This window comes from Chiloscyllium punctatum, chromosome 8, assembly GCF_047496795.1.
Source record: "Chiloscyllium punctatum isolate Juve2018m chromosome 8, sChiPun1.3, whole genome shotgun sequence".
In the NCBI taxonomy this organism is placed as follows: domain Eukaryota; kingdom Metazoa; phylum Chordata; class Chondrichthyes; order Orectolobiformes; family Hemiscylliidae; genus Chiloscyllium; species Chiloscyllium punctatum.
The window spans coordinates 46,127,851-46,149,655 of NC_092746.1; the positions used below are offsets into that span (position 1 = coordinate 46,127,851).

Genomic DNA, 21,805 nt, shown 5'->3' on the forward strand with positions numbered 1-21,805 from the left:
CAAACTAATTTACTCAAAATGGACCATATTTGGTCACTCACCTCAAGTGTTATTTTTAATCCATGCTTTTCATCTGTTCCTATTGATTCCAACAATGTAGGAACCTATCAGAATCACCAGAGTCGTTTTATAATTTGACAAGGATTTATTGCACATTAGTCTATTCATATTACTGGATGATTTTACTATAAATAGTGAAACTATATAATTTGCTTATTCTGAGCAGACAACTTTTAAAGTGACAATTATGGACAAGATTGTACAGTTCAGTATTGTTCTTTTAAAGCTTTATATATTCAATAAATTTTAAACATATAATCTGAATGGAGTAGAATTTTTTCTTATGGGAATTTTGTGCCATGTTAAACAACAAATGCATTAATGGTAACAAATGCCAATTATCTACCTCAACTATTAAAAAAACTCAAAACAAAACAACATTCTGGCAATAGCAAACACTGCATGTTCACGGAGGCATTTAATAAAAGTACCTGGGATTACATTTGGATCAGTTCAAAATGGGACGAAAGATAACATTTCACTGGACTAAATAAACAAAGCAAACGACAAACTGCAGTTTTCCACTGTTCAGCATACTCACCCTAAAATAGGAGCCATTATAAAAGCTCAAAAATGAAGGAATTTTCTATGTAGTTAAACAGGCTGCCATTAATTTTCCAGCTTCATTCCATTAGACATTGATTACATAAATTTAAAAAAAATCTAACTTTGTGCATATCAATGTAGGCCCATAACAGGTGCTTCAAATTGAATATATTACAAAACTGAATAAAATACAGTTTACAAACTAACCAGACAGAAAGAAACGTTTAAATTATAATTAACAAGCATTTTAGAGAAACAGAAAATCTGCATTATTTAGAATGCAGAAGCTTGCTTTTAAACTACTGTGCATTGATGCTTTCCTAGTTTTGCAGATTTCCAGATCTGATGGAAACTTGAAATTTTGTCAAAACCAATTTCCGCGTAAACACAGTAAACGTACAAAACATGGGAAATTTATTTTAGGTTTGACACGTTCAATATGAGGTACACATTTGAACAGTTAGTGGCTTAGCAAACCACTAAACACAAATCAAAACTACAAACACATTGGAAAAAATTTAAACATCATGCATTCCTCAATTTCCATAAGTCAGACCAATTTATTTATGCTTATCATAGCCAGTTATTTTACATGTGGCCCAGTAATTAAATAAATGTAAAGAGAAACTGAATTCAGTCATGAAACCAGGTGAAAATCTTCCAATCTAAGAGTAAACATCACTGAATGATACTGTAGCTTTATAACATAAATTTTTAGTTTTTAAACAAAACCACTTAAAAAAAAATCAATTCCATAAATCTGCAAAACAACCATAAAGAATTCACGATTAAAAACTGTACAAAATATAAATTTTGTTTTTAAACACTACAACATTAAATTTTCACATCTCAAACTACCTAGGAAATCCATTACAAACAACACTAAATTGTAAATGAAACTCATTTCAGAAAATTTTAACTAGCACTCAGCTGTTTCAGGAAAAACTGTTCAATTATAAACTTACCACAGTCACACAGCTCTTCATAAGTGCAAAATCTCAAAAACAGAAAAAAGTTAATCTATACACAAAATATGACTGACCTAAAACACTGCAAGAACTCAAATATAAATGGTGGTACTAAAAAGATGTGACTCCAAGTGCAATAAGAACTGTCAAAGATTAACATTTGGTATTACATTATACAGGACTTATATTAATTTCTGTAACTGTAGGAATTTATTCAAGCCTGAAATCCCGATTAAGTGCAGTAAATTCTTCAGCCAAGCCATCATTTCAAAATGAAGTTTAACGAACAGAAAGGAACATACAAAAATCACTCCAGCTCTGGTGACCCGAAAGGTTCTGAAGGCTACAGAGATCATTCACAAACAAAACATGTTACAAAGAAAAGGACGTGCGAGTATTGGAATATTACAAAATGAAATTCTTAGTGCAAAAGTTACTCAGGTCATTGATTTCATAGATTTTCAGAAAAATTAACAATTTAGTAAAATAAATAAAGCCCAGCCAAATGTGGGATTCACAAACAACAGTATGAACCATACGAAAAATTTGACTGCACTGAGAAACTCAATTTCCCCCGCCTGTCACGTTCCTCCAAAATGATGAAATCTTTGATGCATGTCTAAAAAGATTAAATTCCTGCTCAATATATAAGATGCTGGGCACAGTTGCATGGTACCTTGCCAACAAGGTCCTGCTTCATGTGGTTTTGAACTATTACCAAAGTATTAAGCACACTTTCCAAGAGGAAATAGTTAATGTTACTAAGGAATGTTGTACCAATCACAATGAAATCAGCACATCTAGTCTTCAGTCAAATCTAGAATCTTCTAGTTTGGCTATTCTCAATGCTAAAGCACCTTTACCACACATCAACCGGAGAGAAGGGAAGGAATGTTATGTGAAATTCATTCATTTTAAGAACTAATTTTTAAAAATCTTGATAAATTAGAAAGGACACTATTTTGAGTGCTCCTGATTTTGATCTCACATCTTTATCTTCATAAGATGGGTTAAAATGGCACTTAAGCACAGAATTCCTCAAAAACATTTTTTTGTGCAGTCACACTGCAAGATCTCCACCATTAGTATGTGTAATTTGAAAAGTAGTTCTACAACTTCAAAATATTTATTACTAAATATACAGATGTGCTGAAATTCAAAGATAATTCACTTGAAAAGAATTAAGTGAAAAAACCATACTGCAGGGTTTGTAAATCTGACAAATTAAGGCAGAAATGTTACCATGATTTAAATAGATATCAGTAACAATGATTTATGGCACCTTGCATATCAAAAATCATACTCAACTATTTCAAACTCTTGAGCAATTTGACTAATGAAAATGGTTAAAATCTAATCAGGTGAATAAGAATTTGGCATCAACAAGTTACCTGACAGTTTCCTACAAATATATCTGAGAGATAGAGAGCTCATATCGATATTTTAAAAATCCATAAACAAGATGCGTTTAAAGCATTCAGTATGGCCATTTGTTCAAAACACAAATCAGGTTTTTTACATGAACTAACTTGTGAAATGCAGTGCAAGTCTGATTTAGGAAACAGTCACAGTGAACTTAAATGTGTAATAAATCCTTAGCGCCTCTTCTTCCCTTTCTTCCTGCTACAAAACTTTTAAAATGCCTAAATTGTAGCAGCAAGAATGTTGTCTTTTTTAAAAAACTAATAAACAAATTTTAGCACATTGTTAGTAAGAACTAATATAATCTAACAATCATAAAACATAATTTATCATACAGGTTTAAATGGCCACAAACACTGGAACTGGTCATTAAATCATACTAACTAAATTTACAAGTTGTTGGCTACTTCACTTGCACATGGAGCAGGAATGCCTAATTAGATCAGTGTTTCAGTCCATATTGACAACACTTCTAATTAGGAGTTTTAAACTGGTGAATGTACTTACTTTGAGAATTAACCATTTATTTCACAATAAAGTAAAATGTTTTCCTTTCTTTAAAAGGGAGAAATGAAACAGTAGACGAGTGTTAGCAGTGGTTGAAATTTGTTGGCAGCCTAATTTTTCCAGTAATGCAATACTACAATCACAGGTATCAACCAACATATCTCTTTCAAGTCAGGAATAATTCAGTGAACAAACTCCCAGTCTATTCATTTTGTCAGTGCTCCATAGTGATATTAATTTTTTTTATACTGCACCTATACGTGAATTATGAAAGAAAGTTACTTTGCCCAACGTCACAGCATAGGGATATAGAGGAAAATAAAACATGTCAAACTCCTCAGCATCAGAGAATTAAAATTTCAAGTGAATAGATACCTAAAGATATCAAGGACCAAACTTTACGTCAGTAGATATCCCAAAATGTTTTCTTCATAAAATTGGACTAATTACTGTTGATGAAATTAAGTGAAAATATGGAAAGTTTGAACTGGAAGTCACATCATAACAAACAGGTGCCCAAGAAATACTGTATACCCAAATAGAAAATCTCGTGAAATAGCATATCAAAAGATGCTACCGGTTCAGTAGTCACTCCATCAATTATCCCAATACTTAAAGTGGCTTTCAAATCGATCATAATGTAACCAAACACTTTCAGCATGTCTATTTACATCAGTATGTTTTCTTCAGATTTGATATTATGAGGAATCGTATTGTTGCACAGACTTTAAGCTTTCTTCCTCTCAATACACAATTCTTTGAGGTTTTTTTCTTTATTAAATATGAAAGTCAAAATAGGTACTTGAGCCTCCTCAGTCATTATTTCAGTTACTTGTTCAATTGTTCAACAGTTGACAATGTGAGAAGCGCCAATAAAAACACTGTTGCACACAGCAGTCTTTTCAGTGCAACATAATTATCTTTGGGAATGGCTATCTGTACAAGATCATTTGTGATCTGAGAGATTTCGTGAGCAACTAGCACAAAAATAAAAGTGCTGATGATAATGTTGAGCACTGGGTTGCCAGGAATGAGCACGAGGATTCCTTTGGTATCTGCTGCAAGCCAGATATGATATTGGCATATGAAGAGCTGAAAGAAAAAGGTTTCAATATGAAAGGTATGTACATACAATCAGTTCAATGTTTTAAAAAGACCAAGATTCTGATTGAAGCTAGGGTGAATACAATCAAATCCTACAAAAGAAAAAGAATGCTCAGAATCTGAAATAAACAAAATAAATACAAGCCTGTACCTGTCCAACCTTTCCTCATGAAGCAACCCAGGCGTTAGCGTCACAAATCTTCTCTGAATTCCTTCCAAACACATTTACATCTTCCTTTAAATAAGGTGGTGATGAATACCAGATTTGATCTCATTACAGCCCTCTATAAACTTTCCTACTTTTGTATTCACTGTCTATCACAATAAAAGACAATGTACTATTTGCTTTCCTAATTACTTTCTGTGCCTGCATACTAGACTTCTACAATACATGCACAAAGTCATCAAATCCCTCTGCACCTCCGATCTGTGACCTCTCACCATTTAAATATGTTTGTTACATTCTTCCTGCCAAAATGGACAATTCCACATTAGATTTATCAGATCTTTGCCCACCCATTTAACCTAACTATATATTTTGAGGCCTCTGCACACTCCCTTCACACCTTGTTTTTCCTTTTCTCCTGCGAGTGGTCAGTTAACTTCACAACAGTCCCTTCATCCATCACTTATATAAACTATAAGCAGTTGAGCTCCCAGCACTGATCCCTATGGCACACTAGTCTTTACATGTTACCAATCAAAAAAAAAAGAGTCCCAATATGCCATAGTTGTGGGTAAATTCACTGACCTGGGAAGTTGATTTATAGATGTTTTGTCCCCTTTCTAGGTGACATCCTTAGTGCTGTGGAATGTCCTGTGAAGCGCTGCTGTACTTTCTCTTCTGGAATTTAATTGGTTTCATTCCTGATGCTTTCAGTTCTTCATTGCAGTGGTCGGTATATTGGATCTAGGTCAATGTGTTTATTCATGGAGTCCATGAATAAGTGCCATGCCTCTACAAACTCTCCGGATGTCCCCTGTTTAGCTTGTCCAATTATCATTATGTTGTCCCAGTCGAATTTGTGGTCCCTGTCATCTGTGTGTATGGCTACCAGGGACAGCTGGTCATGATATTGAGTGGCTAATTGGTGGTCGTGGATGCGGATTGCTCGTCGTCTGTTTATCCTATCTAATGTTTCACGCAGTCTTTGCAAAGACTGTTGAAGCTATGTTTGTCTTGCACATGATGGGTGCAGGGTCTTTTGTCCTGGTGAGGTGTTCTCTGAGCGTGGCTGTTGGTTTATGGGTGTCATGGATTCAAGTGCTCGGAAAAGTCTGGCTGTCAGTTCAGAGATGTATTTTTAATAGAAGGTAGCGTGGCTAGTGTCCCAGGTCATGCCATGTCCTCATCACAGTTTGTCTGCTAGGCATGTGCAGATCAGGTTGCAGGGATATCTGGGGTCAGCCAGACTTCTCCAATCACTCAGATTCAAGACATCCCATAAACTGACAGCCACCCTCAGACAACAACTCACCAGAACAAAAGATCCAATACCCATCATGTGCAAGACAAATGCAGTTCACAAGATTCCATGCAAAGACTGCACGAAACACTATATAGGACCAACAGGCAGACAACTAGCAAACAGCATCCACGACTACCAACTAACCATGAAATGCCATGACCAGCTGTCCCTAGTAGCCATATATACAGATGACAAGGACCAAAAATTCAACTGGGACAATGATAATAGGACAAGCTAAACAGAGGACTGCCAGAGAATTTCTTGAGGCATGGCACTCATCCACAGGTTCCATCAATAAACACACTGACCTAGATCCAATATACCAATCACTGCAATGAAGAACTGGAAGTAGCAGGAACAAAACCAAATAAATGCTAGAAGGCACAGTGCAGCAGCGCTTCACAGGAGGCTCCTAAGCACTGAGAATGTCACCTAGAAAGGGGACAAAACATCTGTAAATCAATTTTCCAGCTCAACGAACATTCCCACAATTACAACAATCAGCACCCAAGCTACAAATCTTTACCCAAACCTTGAGAATCCCAATATGCCTACTCCCTGCTTCCTGCTAGCCAGCCAATCAATGGATCAAAATCTCATGATACCCTTATACCATGAACTTTTATTTTGTGTAATAAACTTTGATATAGCACTTTATCAAATGCCTTTTGGAAGTAATTCAATTTGACAAATGCCTAGGCAACCTATTTCTGGTGAGGTCGAAATAAACGGGAAAGGAAAAAGACACCACCCTCCATAAGACAGCACTGTTCTAGGAAACTGTCCCTAAAACATTCAATGGAATTATTCCTCATGGCTACCTTTGCCAATTCTCATGAAAAGGAGCCATTAATCTATTTTCCCTTTTACATGTTGCTATTATCTCAATTAACTGCAGTTTTGATCTCCTTGGAAACATCACTCCATAATGGCTATGAGATTATGCCAATTCAGCTTTATGCTGTTATTAATTTTGTTTTGACTACTACATAGACTGTAGGGAAATAGATGGTGACATCTTGCAAAATGTCCAGATTACAGAGGAGGAAGTGCTGGATGTCTTGAAACAGGTAAAGGTGGATAAATTAAATAGAGGGGGCGTAGGGCTGATAGGACTGGAACGGTTGGTGTGGGGGGGTGTTGCTGGTATAGACGGATCACAAGGAGAGATCAGGAAAGTTATAGAGCAAGAATAAAGTCAGAGCACAGCAATGATGTAAGTTCTGATAATCAAGAGTCTGACAGGAAGGCTTAGAGTATAGAAACATAAAAGTGTACCAGCCAATAAAAGTCAGAGAATGTGGGAAAAATAGTAAATAAACAAAACCAAATGCTTCTGGCATTGGTTATAAAATGGATGAATCAATCAGTATAATCTGATAGCTACTACAGATACATGATTGCAAGGTGCCCAAGGCTGAGGCCTGCTATTTAACATTTTAGAAGGACAAGAAGCAAACGTGATGGGGTAGCTCTGTTACTTTAAAAAATGTAAGTTAGTAAAGTAATAACATATTATGCTGCTTCAAAGGCATATTTCATTCTGCCACCCAAACTGATTCTCAAAGGAAGGAGGTGACATCTGGAAATAGCTTACAGCCCTCCTGAGAAAGTTTGGATGATTATACAAGATCGAAAGAGGGTTTGCAAGAAAAGCATTGCTATTAATTTTAATCTTCAAAATTGGACAAATCAAAATGGCCACAGTAGCCTACATGGTTACTCCAGAGAGTGAAAATGTAAAATTTCTTAGGCCAATCTTTACACAGCCAAAGGAAAGGAAGTCATTCTCAACCTGGTTGTAAAACAGAATAAATTTATAGCCTCCTAGAAAACCAGCATCTAGCAGTGAGCGTAACATGAAAAAAATGCACACTCAGGTTGACACTAACAAACATGGGTCTAAGAGTAGCATCCTAAAACAAAAGGAATTACAAGGGTAGAAATATTGAATTGACTTAAGTGGATGGGAAAATAGATTAAAATAAAGGATGGCACAAAAACCATGCCATTTAAGGAAGTACTGCCATTTGGCTGAGGATTGGCAGGAGTTTAATTTGAATAAATCCGAAGTATTGCATTTTGGTAAAACAAACAAGGACAAGATTTATACAATTAATTGTTGGGCCCACTGAAGTATTGTAGAACAGAGACTTAGGGGCTCAGATATATAATTCTTTGAAGTTTGCCTCACAGGTAGACAGGGTAGCTAAAAAGATGTTGAAGCACATCTCCCGTCAGACCTTTGAGTAAAGGAGTTCGGACGTCATGTTGAGGTTGTACAGGATGCTGTGGAGGCCTCTGCTGGGATACTGCATGCTCCAGTTAGAGCTCCTCCACTCTGCCCATTCTTTGACTTTCTCTTTCCTCTCACAACCTCGGACACCCGGCCCCAGCCTCCAAAGTGGGGTCAGCAGGGATGCCAGTGACCAGCAGCTGGGGTGGGGATGCCAGTGGCAGCTCTCCAATGCAGAACTTGGGTAGCAGCCTGATGAGAAGTGTAGCAGCAGTCGCCCAGTGCAGGAGCAGGGCAGCTGCCAGTAGTCAAACCACATGAAGGCCCATTGCATTAGCATGCTGCAGAAACCCTTTGGAGACAAGACTGTGATGCTTGTCTTCTGAACTTTAAGAATTTACTCAGGCACCTTTTTACCTAAGATGGCATTATAAGTGGCAGCTAATAAACTTTTCACTGTACTTAGAGTACATATGACAACATAGCCATTTCTAATTCTAATGATCATTAAAGAAAACAAACTGAAAATACTCATGGGATTAAAGGATGCCCAATTCCTTGAATCCTAATGATCTGTATTTTAGGGTATTAAAAGAAATTAATGCAGGAATAGTGGATGCAATGGTTGCACCCTACCAACATTCCCTGGATTCTGGAAAGATCCTAGTGGATTGGGAAACCATAAATGTCATTGCTCCATTTATGAAATGAGGAAGCCAGCAAACAGGAGACTAAAGTCCATTTAGCCTAATATCTGTTATTGGGAAAATCTGAGAGTCTATTATGCTGGAACTAATGGCAATACATTTAGAAAATCAAAATATAATCAGGAAAAGTCAACATTGTTTTATAAAAGAAACAGATGTTTGGCTAGTTTATTAGAGATCTTTGAAGTAGTAACAAACAAAGTATATAATGGGAACAGTGAATATGGTGTGCTTGGGTTTCCTGAGAAGTATCTGATAAATGCCATATAGCTTTGAGGGATAATATGAGCATGAATAGAGGATTACCTGGTTAACAGGAAATGGAGAATCAGAATAAATTAGCCATTTTCAGGTCAGAAAACTAATTAGTGGAGTGCCACAGAGACCAGTTACAGCTCGGTAATATTTAGGAAAGCATATTGTGGACACAATCTGCAAAGGCCAAGAAATAGGTTAAGTGAGTGAGCAAAACTAAGGTAAATGGAGTATAATTGGATGTAAATTTGTCCACTTTGACAAGGAGAACTGAAAAAGCAGGTAATTATATAAAGAGAGAGAAAATATAGAAAACTCTGGCACAGGGTTATTTGCGGGACCCGGTATATGAATTACAAAGCTTGCATGCAGGTACAACATTATTAGGAAGGCAAAAGGAATGCTAGCTTTTATAGCAAGACGGATGGAGTGGAAAAGGTCGCTACAGCACTGCAAAGACTTCAGTAAATTAAGAGGTGATCTTTATTGAATTGCAAGATTCTGGGTTGACTTGGCTAGGAGGATGTTTCCCTTTTATGAGAGTTTAGAACTGGGGCTCAGTATGAAATAAGGGGTCTCCCATTTAAGGTGGGAGATGAGGAGGATTAATTATACACAATGTCGAGTCAGCATTTTAATTAAAAGGAGTCAAGGGTTATGGGGGACCTTTGGCAGGAAACTGGAGGTAACATCATATTCAGATCAGCCACGATCTTGTTAAACGGCAAAGCAGGCTTGAAGGCCAAATGACTTACAAGTCATTCTGCTATAACAAGTGTTCTGTTAACATGAATTCGCTGAAATGCAATTGACAAATTGGGGACACCATTTCAAAAGTGCCAACTTTTAAAATATGCGTTGGCTGTAATGTGATTACATCGCGTTGTTTCTTAAGTGCAATTTTTCTATAATGTGGGGTTGCACAAGAATGCAACCATCTCATTATAGAAGAATTACCTGTACTCCTAATGATTTTCATGATGTATGACAAAGAGTAGGTATTAACTAGAGGCTTTAGCCCCAGAATACTCATGCATGTGTCATATGGGTGAAGAATACTGAGCGTCATTGCAATCAGGCTAGTCTCAATTCTGGCAGATATCCACAGTGATCACAAATATCCTAATAAAACTGGCAAAAATTACACCGTATGTCATAAATACATGCCTAAGAACACTTGGATCGACCAAGAAAATGATGTTACAGATAGAGATTTTGAACATCAAACCTCTCCTGTTGGCATTGTTGCCTTTACAACTTAAGCGACTTGAAGAATATTGTCTAACTGTAGTTGTTCAAAAATCAGTTCAGCAGAATACTTTGTTACATAATTATCAAAACAGGCTTCAGTGTGATTATGAAGCTCATTTATACTTATGTTCAGATCTGGTTTTTTAAAAACACTGTTTATAAACAGGCAATATTTTTGTGATAAATTTGAGATGTTTGATCCTTGCCCTTATAGTGGTAAAAATACAATTTTGATCTTGTTTTGTTTTACCAGTGAGCTTTAAAATGGCTAGCTGAACATGAAAAATTACAGCAGCTTGGTTCGTGGCCCATGAATATCATATTAAGAGCACTGTTGCAAGAATAAGACATTTCTACAAAAAGGAGAAAGGCAAGGAGAGAAGAAAAGGGTGGGAAGAAGGCATTCTCATTGCCCCTGGTTAACAATAGTATGTCTGCTTTACATGTGTTCAACACTAAAATAAAAGATTGCAAAGGAGTGCTATCCATTCTTGCCTTATTGGATGATTTCTACTTATCTCAAATTCAGAGCACAGATACTATACAACAATGCCTCAGCCTATTTTCCATTTGTTGGCAGTCTCACACAAAAGGCAACAATTTAAATGCTGCAACTTCTTTTAAAAACTTAAAGGAACTTGCAAAGAGACTAATGTTTTGAATAAAAGCCGTTAAACTGTATTACTGAAAATACTAAAGGCTACTCAATATATTTATTAATTCAAAGATATAGCAGCAGTTGGTAGTGGATGTAATGTCAAAGAGTGATACTACCTGAAGTAATTGACTACTAGGCTTTAAGGGGATGGAGGTGAAAAGAAAATCACATCATAAACATACAATCTTTCTGTAGTTGTTCTTGGCACACATTCCACTCTCACCTCAGCACACCTTACCCCCTCCACCACTCAATTCCACGCTTTTTTTTTTAAAACCTCCCTGCAATATATGCTTTTTCTTTCCATTCCTCCTATTTTTGCTCAGTTCATTTCATTTTATTCCTCTGTCACCCCATCTTCTTCTTGCCCATATACCTTAATACACCAATCACTATTAATACACTACTCAGTGGATCAGCTCGGTCTGTTACCATTGCCTCTATTCTGAATCAGAAAATCTGGGTTTGAGTCACACTCCAGAATTTGAGCATGAAACTAAGGCTGCACTCCACTGGGGATGTTGCACGGCTGGAGGTTTCTTTGCCCTGTCAGGTGGATGCAAAATCTATATTACACTAGTGGTTACACTTTAAACATACTTCATCGATTGTACAGTGCTTTGAAATGCCTGGCATTTATGAAAATATATGTGCAAGGGACTTTTTTTCATTCTCTAACTTCACTTAACAAGTTCCCCAGAAGTTCATCGCAATTTTTAAATTCTCAGACTGAACTTACTTGAAGTGAACTTACACGTTGTATGGGGTACTTACTTCCAAAGAAATCTTGCCAAACCAGGCAAAAAACGAACTGTACACAGAACGAACATAACCAGGAATGTTCCTAATAAGAATGAAAGATAAGATCTGGAAGAAATAAAAAAGGTTTCTCTCATTATTAGTGTATATAACATATTTATAGCACAATTTAAACTTAAAATAGAAATAAAAAGGAAATACCTGCAACACAGAGAAGTAAGGATGAAGTTCATTGCACTCAGTTTTGTTTTTACAGTTGGCACACCATATTGAATAAGTCTGTGTAAATAACATTAGTTGGTTACTTGTTTTGACATATATTTACACATCAAAAGTGAAAACATATACATATTCTGCATAATCTGCATTGATGTTAATCTCATATTTGGCTATTAATCTGTAGCTCCATAGCAATAAATTAACAATATGATGTTCAGAAGATGTTGCCTACATGAAGAAATACAATCCAGTTCCCTATATTTCAAAATTTTTTTGTTAACTCATGTTCTCTCAATAGCCTACATGTATTCATCAATACAACAGCCCAAAAAGTTATAGTAAACCAACAAGTCTCTCACCCCTACTCCCATTATGAACAAAAAACTGGAATGGATTGATTTACAATGTTATTTCCTGTTGGGGAAAATCTTCTATTAAAGTGCCCTGGTGTAAAATCAGGCTACCCAATGAAAAAATGTATTTAGATTGATATTGAGGATCCTCTATCTGCACGTTCCATTCTTTCAGCAGCTGGGAGAATTGTGATGTATTTGCTGTATTTTTTCATATCTCCATAGAAGGTGTCAGAGCAAAAGAGGAGAAGAAATGGAGGCAAGTGGCTGGCAGGGATGACAAAAGATAAACGTGAACAATAAGAACAAAGTCAGTGGGCACAGGAGGGTGCTAAATTATACACTCACCAGCTTGGGGTTCAGTTTTTTTAAAGTAGTTGTTCTTTCAATGGGGAATACAATCTTTGAGTATTGTGTATGTTAAGAGCAAATTTTAAGTTACCTACCCCACTTGCTGCTTCAATAGTGCCACAAATCAGTATTGCCCCACACCATACAAAACTAGTGTTAATAATCTTATTTACCTACATTATAATTTGTCAAACTCACCAAAAATACAACTACTGATGTGAAAAGAAAGAAAGACGACAACCTAGGTGCAAACAATGTCTCTCCTTTGCCTTCAGAAAGCAGGTGATTTTTCTTTAATATACTATAAAGGAAGGCAAATACCATACCATGTAGGACTGCCTATACAGAAACAGAACAACATGAAATTAAGAGTAGTTATAATTACATAAAATAATTTTAAGCAATTGTAGTCATGTATGCACTTAAACTCAAATTAGTATTAGCACAAGCCATTTTTATCAACATTTCAGGGTACGCAGAATACAGTTTAAAATGATTTTGGAAGGATCTGCAAGCTAAAAACACATTTTGGGTGGTAGCTAGCTTTTATTCCTGCTGTGGATGACCCAATATTTAGAAACTAATTAGGACTTTCCCTGCTAAGTCATGTATTTAAAGACCACTCCCTTCAAGCACACAATTGCTTGTTTGAACCAAGGTTAGAGTGCACTGTCACTCCAGTTTTACTACTTTACCAGGAATAAAATAATCTTTTTTCCAGTTACCAAGATAACCAATATCACTTAAAACAAGATCAACCAGGTTTATGTACAGAATTATTCATTTATTACCAAACTAAAATTAATCAATAAATTCAAAACAATTCAACCAACTTAACACACAATTAGCAACACAGAAGTATAAATGCTTATCCCTTAAAATGTTCGTAAATATACACATATGCAAACACAAACTTCACAGGGGGAAAACAAAACAGGTTTCTCTATAGAAGTTGTTTTTTAAATAAAAACACACTGGCCAACAGGTTATTAACAAAGACTAAAAGCATATAACATTGTGAAGTCATGCCAGAACATCAGAGAAAGTCACTAACCATGCACGGTTGTCACTCAAGTTTTGCCTGCTCAGCTGGGTCAGGAAATACAATCTTGATAAAAGAACAGATTTCACAGAACTCAACAAGACAGCTTTCTTTTCAGAAAATTACATCAATAGGTTGCTTGTTTTTAGCAGGCTTTCCACCAACTCAGCTTGTTCTAAGCAGGTTTCCCTCCAACTGAACCAGATAAAACAGACATCTCCAAGCAAATTACTGCTCACAACAGGGGTCTACAATAATGCAAGTAGTTATGAGTCATATGATTTCTATGAAGCATTGTTGAAAGATTCTCCAGTGTCTACACGTGATCTTTCAACGACCTCCTTTAAAGAAGGAATTCCTAATATTTCCATAAAGCTCAAAATAATTCCAACTTCCACAATCCTACAAAACAAGTCAACCAAGCAATCACAGCTTCATGACAATGCCACCCTGTGGGGATAAAAAAAAAGCAGTGCATTGTAATGTGTGATCAAAATAAAACTAAAAAAGAAATTAAGACACAATCATGCATTTGTTCCCATTTCCTCTTTACATGTAACTTATACTATTATCTCTGATATCTTGTTAGCAAGAGAACAATTCAAACAAGGTCATATTCTTGACAAAAGATTGGCAATTCTTTTTCCTGCAATGTGAAAAATTATTAAAAGATAAGGCTGTAATAATGACTCCAGCAAAATAGTCACAAAACTTAAGGGATTATGATCAGTATATACACATTTCTCTGAGGGTGGGGAATGCTGTTACTTTTCCTGCTCTTTACATAGGAACAAAGGAGTGGGAGTAGGTAACTTAGCCTTTTGAGCTCACTCTGCAATTAAACATGATCATGACTGATCTCAACTCTATATTCCTGCCAGCCCTTCATAGTCCTTACTCTACTGACTCAGTAGATTGCTTGCGCCTTTACAAATTCACTTATGGTTTATTGCCAATCAACTAACTGTAATATCCTCAAAAAGCTTCCAGTTGCTGCAAGTGGTCCTCTTAAGTGTTACTGTATACTTTGCATCATCTAGGTAAACTATGCAATTAAAACAACATTGGCTACCACTTATCCATTAATACAGAACATATAGAACATGGAACATTACAGCGCAGCACAGGCCCTTCGGCCCTCGATGTTGCGCCGCCCTGTCATACTAATCTGAAACCCATCCCACCCACACTATTCCATGTATGTCCATTTGCCTCCAATGACGACTTAAATTCTGTAAAGGTGCTGGAGTCAGAATAAAAGGATAGAGCAGATGAATGGGTGACTAAAGAGCTGTGCAGGGGAGAAGGATTCACATTTCTGGATTGTAGGAATCTCTTTTTGGGTGGAAGTGACCTGTTTAAGGAGGACAGGTGCACCGGAATTGGAGGGGACTAATATATTGGTGGGGGCTTTGTTCGAGCTACATAGGAGGATTTAAACTAGTAAAGGGGGGGGGGGGGCGGTTAAAGAGATTACCCAGAATGAGGGAAGAGACCAGTCTGAGGCAGGTGCAGTTGGGAGAGAGGAGCAAGTCAAACAGTCAAGGCACACAGAAACAAAAGTGGAGAATGATATAGGACTGATCAATTAAACTGCATTTATTTCAATGAAAGAGGCCAGACAAGTAAGGCAGATGAACTCAGCATGGTTGGGAACATGGCACTGAGATTTAAAAGCTATTAGAAAGATGTGGCTCAGGAATGGACAGGACTAGCAGCTATATGTTCCAGGGTATTGATGCAATATGAAGGACAGAAACGAGGTCAAGGGAGGAGGGAGAATGGCATTTTTGATTAGGGATTAACATTAGAGCTGTACTTAAGAATATTCCAGAGTGTGTGTCCAGTAAGTTATTTGGATGGAACTGAAAAATAAGAAAGGGATAATCACATTACTGGAATTATACTACAGACCCATCCAATAACCAATGGGAAATTGAGAAGCAAATTTGTAAAGAGATCTCAGTTATCTGTAAGAATACTAGGGTGGTAATGGTAGGGGATTTTAACTTTCCAAACAATGACTGGGACTACCATAGTGTTAAGGGTTTGGATGGAGAGGAATTTGTTAAGTGTGTGCAAGAAAATATTCTGATTCAATATGTGGATGTACTCGAGGCAAAAAAGTTTGACTTTGTCTTGTGAAGTAAGGCAGGGCAAATGATTGAGGTGTCAGTGGGGGAGCACTTTGGGGCTAGTGATCATAATTCTGTTAGTTTTAAAATAATGATGGAAAAAGGATAGATATGACCTAAAAATTAAAATTCTAAATTGGAGAAAGGCAAATGTTGACTGTTTCAGCCAAGAGTTTTCAAAAGTTGACTGGAGATGGTCATTTTCAGGTTAAGGGACAGCTGAAAAATGGGACGCCTTCAAAAATGAGATAACGGGAGTCCACAGACGATATGTTCCTATCAAGGCAAGGGGCAAGGCTGGTAGGTATAGGGAATGCTGGATGACTAGAGAAATTGAGGTTTTAGTCAAGAAAAAGAAGGAATCATATTATCAGGTATAGACAGGAGGGATCAAGTGAATCTTTTTAAGAGTATAAAGGCAGTAGAAGTATACTTAAGAGGAAATTCAGGAAGACAGAAGGGTAAAAGAGATATCTTTGGCAAAGAGGGTTAAGAAGACTCCAAAAGGGATTCTACAAATACATTAAGGACAAAAGGCTAACTAGAGAGAAATATGACTCAAAGGTCAGCAAGACTGCCTGTGGGTGCAACTGCAGGAGATGGGCAAGATACTAAATGAGAATGTTGCACCAGTGTTTACTGTGGAGAAGGATATGAAAGCTAGAGAACTTAAGGAAATAAACAGCAATATCTTCAAAAGTGTCTATATTATAGAGGTGGTGGTGCTGGATACCTTAAAATGTATAAAGGTGGATAAGTGCCAGGGACCTGATCAGGTGCACCCAGGAACTTTGTGGGAAGCTAGGGGAGTAATTGCTGTACACCTTACTGAGATAATTGTATGATCAATAGCCACAGGCGAAGTTCCAGAAGACTAGAGATCGGCTAATGTGGTACTATTATTTAAGAAAGGTGGAAAGGAAAAGCCAAAACTAAAAACCAGTGAGGTTGACATCAGTGGTGGGCAAGCTGTTGAGGGTGGGAGGGAGAGTTGTGGGTGGGGGTGGCGGGGGGGGGTGGAGAAGAGAGTGTGTGATTCTGAGGGACAGGATTTACATGTATCTGGAAAGGCATGGACTGATTAGGGATAGTCAGAATGACTTTGTACATGGGAAATCGTTTCTCACGAACTTGTTACGACATGGGGTTAACTCTTCTGCTAATTTAAACCAGGTACATAGAAAAGCTCACCTCGCCCCGTATTCTATAAAAGTATTAGTGACAAAGAACCACCAAGTCTCACTATGTAAAGAAAAAATAACAATTTATTCTTTAACTCCAAGGAAAAAAAACATTAAACAAATATCTACACTCTAAACCTTTGTCTTAACAATCGATCTGCCTCCCGCTCTACAACTCTGTACTGATCCGATAAAGCCCCCCCCTCCCCCGATGAAGTTAACAATAAAAAAATTTCCAAATTGAGCCAACTGTCTAGGTTCCTCTGTAGATTTTTCTGGGTCATCTTTTCTTCCACCTCCTGCTTCACAGATTTCAGAGAGCAGTTCTGGGGCAGTCTGTGTTTGTTGGTGCTCTTTACCGCTCTGGCTAACTGTTCAAAATGCCCGATTTTATATCCCAAAACAGTGGATTGTCTCATTGGTTTGATATTATCAAAACAGTAAAATTCAAATTTGATTGTATTGTGGTATCTTGGGGCATAATTTAAACTGACTGGCCAAATTCGAATGTGTTGTGTATCATAGCAACTCAGCTCAGCTAGTTGCTTCACAGCCAAATGCTACATGTTTTAGTTTTTCAGCACACTGTACTTGTTAAATCCTTGCCAGCTTTCACTCTCAAAGGTGCAGTACACGCTTACACCTTCAAAAATAAACTCACTCATGTTACGAAGTGACAAAGAGGATTAAGACACGTGATCTCTATGGATATCAGTAAATGTTTGACAAGGTTCCGCATGGTAGATCACAAGGTTAACAAGGTTAGATCACATGGAATACAGGAAGAACTAGCCATTTGGAAACATAACTGGTTTGAAGGTTGGAGACAGAGGGTGGTGATGGAGGGTTGGCTTTTCAGACAGGAGACCTGTAACCATAAGGACTGGTGTTAGGTCCACCGCTTGTCATTATTTATATAAATGATTTGGATGTAAATAAGGGAGGTATGGCGAGTAAATTTGTAGATTTCACCAAAATTGGTGATGTAGTGGATAGCCAAGAAGGTTATCTCAGAGTGAAACACAACCTCGATCAGATGGGCCGATGGACCAAGGAGTGGCAGATGGAATTTAATTTAAATGTGAGGTGCTGCGTTTAGTAAGGCAAATCAAGGCAGGGCTTATACACTTAATGGTAAGGTCCTGCGGAGTGTTGCTGAATAAAGAGGCCTTGGAGTGCACATTCATTGTGCTCTGGGCATGCGCTCTATCTCTTGCACTCAGCCTCCCCCATTCTCGTGTGTGCGTGCTCTTTTTCTCTTCTCCCCTCTCGCATGCATGCACTCTTTCTACCACCTCCACCCCCCCCCCCCCCCCCCCACCTTCCCCCCCATGCACGGGGAGAAACAGCATGCACAAGGGAGGGATTGGTAAGAGTGGGAGGGCACACGCAAAACAGGCGAGGGGGGGGGGGGGGGTGGGAGGAGGGTACAGCGAGCGCGAGAGCACACGAGTGAGAGAGAAACACCAAAGGGCTTCAGGTATAGTCTCTACTTATAATGCCTGCATCCAAATGTCAAAAGTTGTTGTACTTTGCTTTCCCATCCACAAATTCTATGCACGTCCACACAAACTGTTCTTGGATTTTCCAAAATTTCTGCCTGTTTGTACTGAAAAGAGCCTTTTCATCACTTTAATCCATAAAAATCTCTTCAGAAAGAAAGACATACACATCATGAACTCTGATAGTCTGTTTTGCATGAACGGTGGCCAGTTTTCCTTTTTAGCTACCTTATCCGTTTACCTATATTTTCAAAAGTGGCAAATGCCTACGTATCCTTTCAATAAAGTTTGGGAAGGCTTGCACAAAGTTAAACAGCTCCTCAGTGGACCTTGGATTAGATGAAGATTTTGTGTCATCAGAATGTTTCCCCCTCACCCCACACTCCTGAAGTATACCATGTTCCCAAGACTGCTGCTTTGATATTCTGGTAATTCCATTATTTGTCACAGTATTGAGTACAGGAGTTGGGAGGTCATGTGGCAGCTTCAGGACATTGGTCCGGCCACTTTTGGAATATCGCGTGCAATTTTGGTCTTCTTCCTATGAAGAGGATGTTGTGAAACTTGAAAGGGTTCAGAAAAGATTTACAAGGATGATGCTAGGTTTGGAGGATTTGCACTATAGGGAGAGGCCAAATAGGCAGGGGCTGTTTTCCCTGGAGCGTCGGATGCGGAGGTTTATAAAATCATGAAGAGCATGGATAGGATAAGTAGACAAAAGGTCTTTTCCCTGGGATGGGAGAGTCCAGACTAGAGGATATAGGTTTAGGGTGAGAGGCGAAAGATATAAAAGGGACCAAGGAACAACTTTTTCACACAAAGGGTGGTGCATGTATGGAATGAGGTGCCAGAGAAAGTGGTGGAGGCTAGTATAATTGCAACATCTAAAAGGCATTTGGATGGGTATATGAATATGAAGGGTTTGGAGGAATATGGGTTAAGTGCTGGCAAATGGCACTAGATTAGGTTGGGATATCTGGGCAGTTGGACCAAAGAATTTGTTTCCACGCTGTACATCTCTATGACTCTATGTAGCTAAATCACTAATTATGTAGTCTTTTAGTGCACATCTGTACTAATGGGGTGCACGAGAAAGGGATGACCCATTCAGTAATCTTGATGTTTCATCAAACATTCTTTCAAATACAAAAATAGGTTTAACCCTAAACTTAAAAAGAGGGTTTTCTATTCAGAAGTTACAGATCAGCTACAGCAACTTGTTCTTAGAAAGCTTTCCTCCAAAACAGCTCATGTTTTAGCAGGTTTTCCTCTGATGAAACCTGATAAAACATGTATCTCCAAGACATTGTCCACATCAGCTCCAACAAGGGTCTTTAGCAAAACAAGCACTTATCAGTCATGAGATTTGCAGGATATCTTGTTTAAAAAAAAACTCAAGCATCCAGTGATTTCTGAATGACCCACTTAAATCCTTCCCCCATAACATTTAAAAGTTAAACCATCCAAACAATTTTAAAATACAAAAGTATCTTCAGAACACTTTCTAGAAGATGACAGAGTATGTGTTTATTTCAACATAATCAATTCTTTTAATTTCTCTACTATTCTACCTGATGGTAATACTATACTAATCAGATATCACAGTAAAACCTTCCTCGATAGATCACAATCCTTACTTTTGCAATTTGTTTAGAATGGTGATCAGTCACTGAACATACTCACATAAGGTACTTTTAACAAAAGAAATTTACTATAAAAAAAGGAAAAAGAAATGACAATTTTGATAAATCTCACCATAAAAGCAAAACAATATGCTTTACAGACAACTCAAGTGAACTAACACTCCTAACTTAATTTCAAAATTTCTGACTGAACTGATGAGATCACAAGTGTTTGCTTTCAGCACTTTCACCAGGTCATTCCCTCCGTTACTGTATTCCCTTGAGAAACAGAGGTTAACTTGTTGATTTTTCTCTGATTTTGGCTATTCTGAGGACTTTAAAATACCATTAGCATTCTTTACATCTCTACTGGTTGATGACTTTCACAAACTGTAAAATGCTCTTCTGCTGGAATGGATTTTCTGCAGTCAGTCAATCTGCTTTAGTCTCTGGCCATCTTTTTTTGTAGATCACAAAAACTCAAGTCAATTTAAGCAACAATAACGTGGCCAAGTAGCATGTTATAGAGCCATAGAGATGTATAGCATGGAAACAGACCCTTCGGTCCAACTAGAGTAATTTAGATTAAGTCGTATGATTTCTTTGAAAGGCTGGTCTTGAGATCACTGTTCCAAATGACCTTCAGATCTTTCTTAAGAAAAACAAATCAGCACTGAAACCTAAAACCTTGGGTACCTCTACTTTAGAATCCAAGTTGCCAAAAATAATAATAACAAATTTTCAAAACACTTCCAGCAGTAGATGGATTTTGCAACACAGTACGAATGGTATATTAAATAGATAAATTGATGGTAGACACACAACTTATAAGTGAAATAAGTAACCCGAAAGTTTAAATACATCGCCGATTACTACAAAGTATATGAATGGAAGTGGAAAAAACTATGAATATAAATCTGCCTTTGGTTTTCGAATTCTTGGTAGTTGTAACAACCTGATAGGGCTAGATTTACTTCTAATATAAATTTATATGTAAAATTAAAATATATGTCAAAACTTTAGTTCTGTGATTCATATCTTAGGGCAGTGAATTCAAATTATGCAACCTTAAAAACAAAAATGGTAGAAGTAATAACCTGATTGGGAAAACAAAATTTCTTATGCAAACAATTTATTGCTGAAAGAACTAAACCTTTAAACTTGCAGATCATCCTATAGTTGCGATAGTTAACAAAAGATTTAATAAATAACAGTTGATACAGGGATACATACAAAGCGATCTAACTTCCATCGAAACCACCATTCATGAAGGAATCCTTGCCATTCAAATAACTTTGAAATTGGCCACAGTGAAAAGGCATTTTCGAAAGAACTCTGAAAATTAATACAGACAAACAATACTTAAAGGATTCAACACAGTATTAAGTGAATTCAGCTTAGAAATCACATGGAACAAAATGTAAATTTCCCGGTATATCTTCAAAGTTTGGTTGAAAT

The 21,805-nt window shown here is 37.3% G+C and overlaps 2 protein-coding genes across 4 annotated transcripts in view; one reads left to right on the top strand and one right to left on the bottom strand.

The window, feature by feature from the left end:
• sgce (sarcoglycan, epsilon) overlaps positions 1-11,009 on the top strand; it is a 103,145-nt gene extending 92,136 nt beyond the window's left edge. The window contains exon 11 of the mRNA XM_072575476.1: positions 10,779-11,009. Within this exon, the coding sequence (XP_072431577.1) occupies positions 10,779-10,801 (23 nt within the window). The 3' untranslated portion in view covers positions 10,802-11,009. The remainder of the gene's footprint in view (positions 1-10,778) is intronic.
• Positions 998-21,805, bottom strand: part of casd1 (CAS1 domain containing 1) — a 104,467-nt gene continuing 83,659 nt past the window's right edge. For 2 of the 3 annotated variants that reach the window (XR_011961326.1, XR_011961325.1), the window contains exons 16-17: positions 21,581-21,682; positions 13,064-13,204 (exon numbers count right to left, since the gene is read on the bottom strand). Coding sequence is in view for 1 of the 3 variants with exons in the window: in XM_072575470.1 (XP_072431571.1) it covers positions 4,332-4,595; positions 11,958-12,050; positions 12,144-12,221; positions 13,064-13,204; positions 21,581-21,682 (678 nt within the window). In the remaining 2 variants the exon portion in view is untranslated. Of the gene's footprint in view, positions 4,596-11,957; positions 12,051-12,143; positions 12,222-13,063; positions 13,205-21,580; positions 21,683-21,805 lie in introns of those variants that run through there. The other variant, XM_072575470.1, reaches the window with a different exon arrangement.